Source organism: Branchiostoma belcheri, unplaced genomic scaffold, assembly GCF_001625305.1.
Source record: "Branchiostoma belcheri isolate BF01 breed outbred unplaced genomic scaffold, Haploidv18h27 scaffold21, whole genome shotgun sequence".
In the NCBI taxonomy this organism is placed as follows: domain Eukaryota; kingdom Metazoa; phylum Chordata; class Leptocardii; order Amphioxiformes; family Branchiostomatidae; genus Branchiostoma; species Branchiostoma belcheri.
Genome location: NW_017803602.1, coordinates 548,466 through 552,416, shown reverse-complemented (window position 1 = coordinate 552,416; position 3,951 = coordinate 548,466). Strand labels below are relative to the sequence as shown.

The 3,951-nt window shown below is 40.4% G+C and overlaps 2 protein-coding genes across 5 annotated transcripts in view; one reads left to right on the top strand and one right to left on the bottom strand.

Moving 5' to 3' along the window:
• LOC109469808 overlaps nucleotides 1-3,951 on the bottom strand; it is a 9,830-nt gene that overhangs the window by 5,512 nt on the left and 367 nt on the right. Inside the window, exons 2-3 of the mRNA XM_019768502.1 lie at nucleotides 1,928-2,173; nucleotides 1,428-1,518 (exon numbers count right to left, since the gene is read on the bottom strand). Coding sequence (XP_019624061.1) covers nucleotides 1,428-1,518; nucleotides 1,928-2,173 — 337 coding nt within the window. The remainder of the gene's footprint in view (nucleotides 1-1,427; nucleotides 1,519-1,927; nucleotides 2,174-3,951) is intronic.
• Nucleotides 3,049-3,951, top strand: part of LOC109469806 (solute carrier family 46 member 3-like) — a 9,534-nt gene continuing 8,631 nt past the window's right edge. For 3 of the 4 annotated variants that reach the window (XM_019768493.1, XM_019768489.1, XM_019768494.1), the window contains exons 1-2: nucleotides 3,049-3,171; nucleotides 3,842-3,940. In XM_019768493.1, the coding sequence (XP_019624052.1) occupies nucleotides 3,872-3,940 (69 nt within the window). In that variant the 5' untranslated portion in view covers nucleotides 3,049-3,171; nucleotides 3,842-3,871. The remainder of the gene's footprint in view (nucleotides 3,172-3,841; nucleotides 3,941-3,951) is intronic. The other variant, XM_019768492.1, reaches the window with a different exon arrangement.

Here is a 3,951-nt window from a genome sequence, read left to right as displayed (position 1 = left end):
CAGAAGAAATAGACAATTGAATAATCAAAATGAATAATATAATAATACATAAATACAACACTTATTATCTACAACATTCATCAAACCAAAACAAGATATCAAATACATTTCATGGTAATAACAGCCCCACAAAAAAATAGTCATACTGATAATTAATATGACATCAATGATGTAGAAGATACAAAGTGGGGCTTCTACAGAAAAGACTCCAACATGTTACATGTACCGTCCTCACCTCGGTAGCCTGTGTGACCACATCTCCGGGGACACGCATGTCTGTGAGTTGTCTTAAGATGTTGTTCTGAAGTTCCTTGTTCTTCTGCCTACTGAAGGAAGTGCAGCCTCTCTCAGCCTCCAGCAGTAATACCCTACAAAAATCACAATTTATGCAGTTGACATGGTCAGTATTTACACATCCTAAACCTAACGTCATTGGTCTAATGTGACCTGAATTGAAGTTTCACAGTTCTGTGTTTTACGCAAATATCAATTTACAGACTCCAGTTCGGATCTATAAGTAAGATCTCTACTCTGAAATAGACATGAACCCACCTGGCCTGAATCAGACAAGCACAAGCAAGACACCTGTCTTTCTGATCTTCATCACATCCATCTGTGAGCTGGAAATCAAGCATTTTCTTTTCACAGGATAACAACTTCTCTTCTCTATCATGATTGTTTGCAATGTTATCAGTCATATTTGCCACAGTAGCATCAGTTTGGCTATTGGATGAAAGTGATGGTTTCAATGCGGTATTTCCTTTGTACTGCAGTACTGCTCTCTTCTGGTAGAGGTCACTGAGTTCTAACCAACAGTGTGCATTTTGTGGGTGCAAGGTGACCAGGTCTTGTTGAATCCTCATGTACTCTGAAACAAATAAACAATTACAATTTGGTAACTTCTTTCTGCTGACTGGGCCACATTCACATATAGAATCAATTCTTTTACCATCAATTCATACGCATACAAAGATTCTGTAATATTGATAGGAGTATAAAACGATTAAATTGCACCTCCAAATGGTTAATAAGTCTCACATTGTCTGTTTGAAGTTGCATAGCTTGAGAGGAGGGTCAAGTATCTAGTAGTAGTAGACTGGTTTATTTGAACTTAGTTGTTACATGAAAGCCTCCTGGCAGCCGTACTATTGGCAGCGGTACCATATCTAGGACATGTACTGTTGTGTACTAAGCCTATATGTATTAAACTAACTTTGTAACTCCATATAGATGTCTTTTGTCATTCTCATAACTGTGTTTTAACTTTCTGGCACAGAGAAATTGTACATCTTGTCAACTGTGCATTTATTTATCAAACTAATATGTAAGGTTATACAAAATGTATATTCAATAATCTTGTAGTACATTAGATAACATGCACTGTGCAACTTCAGTTCCAGTCTACTATGACCATACAGTTGCCATACCTTGTACATTCCCCATCTGTTTATAGACATCTCTAAGTAGACTCCACACGACTGTCTGTTGGTCAGGATTGTTGGGGTTGACCAATTTATTCTGTGGATACAGAAAAATGATTACAGATAATGTTTCATCTCTCATGCTAAAAAATGCGTAGTCAGTCTCTAGTGACAAACAAGGCTCTCCCTGCCTTGTCCCTGGTGCTGAACACCTTTCACCCTGTCTTATTCCTTTCTCATCCACTCTACCCACTACTTTCCATACTAGTACCAGTTGGTGCTTTGCCATGTCCTTGGTGCTGAATACCATTCTGTGTTGTTTTTATTCATGTTTTTGTATTAGATACTTAAAACACACAAGCTTGCTTTCTTTCAGCACAGTAAGATATCTTCTTTCCTGCAAAATATTTCCTGCAGATTCTTGTCATAGATACCAAACCTCGTGTGTTTTCCAAACCCGTTCAAAATCCACTGTCACGTGTGCATAACCCCGGCCCCAAGCTCACCATATCTAAAGCAATGTCCAAAGCAGCGTCAGGGTCCCCCAGGTTGAGATTACACCTTGCTATAGCCTCCTCCACATCCCTCCTGACAGTGGCATTACTTGGTGGAATAGAACCAAGCATGTCTGTATAAATGTCCCTGGCCCTGCTGTAGTCCTTCTGGTAGTACAGCTGGTCAGCAGAAAACTTCAGCACATCCAGTCTGTCCACATCAGCCTTCTGGTGTAGTGACACGTCCTGTGTGAACCACTGGGGAAATAGGTACAGTAGAGCAATGTTACAGTTTTAAGTTTATTTAAAGCTTAAGGAACAAACAACAAAGAGATTTCTGACTTCTGGAATTCCGGGAAGTATTTTGTGTTTTTGTGAACTGTGGAGAGGGTTGTACGATGTGTTAATCATTACACCAGGCATTACATCACTTCCAAAATGATATGTGCTGGACCACCTTCTTCCTCATGTATCAATCATCTATCAAAATGCAAAATCCCCTCCCACCCAAGCAACAATAATAGGACTGAGAGACAAACCCATAATGACCCCGCCATAGATTTCTAATATTTGTTAGTTTAATAATGTTGTTGTTAATGGCATTGTTGAACAATTAGATGTTGGGAATTCATTAAATTTGACACAAAGTTTGGCTAGCTTGAACGTTGGGGGCTCCAAGAGGGATGCAGCATGATGCACATAATTTTGCGAATTTTGGATGCGGATTGTCCAACAAGTTGTGCTCATCGACACTTACTCCTTCCTCGCATATCTTGGCGTTGTACGACACAAGTCTACGACTTTCTCTCACATTTCCACCGCAGAACAACGAGTCGTCAAAAGACAAACCACCGAAGTCCTCCATGTCTTAGACTCAGAAGACCTAACGCTAGATCTGGGTCACAGGGTAAAGGTTGATGGTCGCGTCTATTCAGTTATGGGGGTACCAATAAATTAAATCAATAAACAAATGTACACTAACAGTGTAACGTTGCAGATTTAGACTAGATTTATATTGCATGTAGTCGAGTGTTAATTCCCTGTTCAGTTTCTTTATCAGTCGTGATTTCTTTTTAATCGCTGTTACATGTTTTAAAAGAAGGAAATTATTTAATACCCCTTCCATGTGGTTTAGTATATTCCGGAAATGAACAGTGTGCAGGTGAAGATCACATGTTTCATAATCCCTGCGCCACACTTCAGCTTCAGATAGGTCCGTGTGCCAGGTAACGTACGTTAACCGCGAAGTACGTAAGGTAAGTCTTTACATGGTTCGGAAATAGTGGTTTGTGCCATTCATCATTGCTTGCAAGTTGCAGTCTTTTACATTAGCCCTATAAACAACATGTTGTTAGGGCTAATGTAAAAGACTGCAAGTAAGAGAAGCCCTGCAACAGTCGCCGCGGCTAACATCTACTCTATACTATACTATAACCCGCAACAAAATCCAGGCCAATCACTCCAAAAACGGCAAGTAATTTCGGCCTTCTTTTTTGGGGCTGAAAACTCATCAAGATATCTCTGCTGTTATAGGAGATAGGATGAGTGCATTCGATATTGGTTAATCATTAAAGGGCAGGGGCCTACTAGTAAATATACAAAAGTCACGCCTTCCTTTCTCAGCGCTGGAACACTACAGCGGAAGTGGTCGTCACCACTAGACTTTCAGTGCTGACTGTGCCTTGAGGCAGCGTCTGTCAGCACTGTGTGTGCTGACCCGTAGTCTTACTTAGTAGTGAGAAGATAACCAGCCACGTAATATTTCAGGAGTGGGCTATCATCCACCACGGTACCCACTCCGGATCAGCTGCCAAGCCTGTTTCAGGAAAATGAATTAAAAAATAATCACAAAGATGCAGTTTTATTTTCTTGTAATAAAGTCGGCCATGGCTTGATTTTAGTTTATATTACTTTTATCTATTTTAGAAGTACGCTCAGTTTACATCCAGGAGGACAATGGCAGTGTCGGATGTGTTTGCCTGGCTGCGGAAGTACCTGACAGTAGAGCCAGTGATGCTGTTATACATGACTGGTGC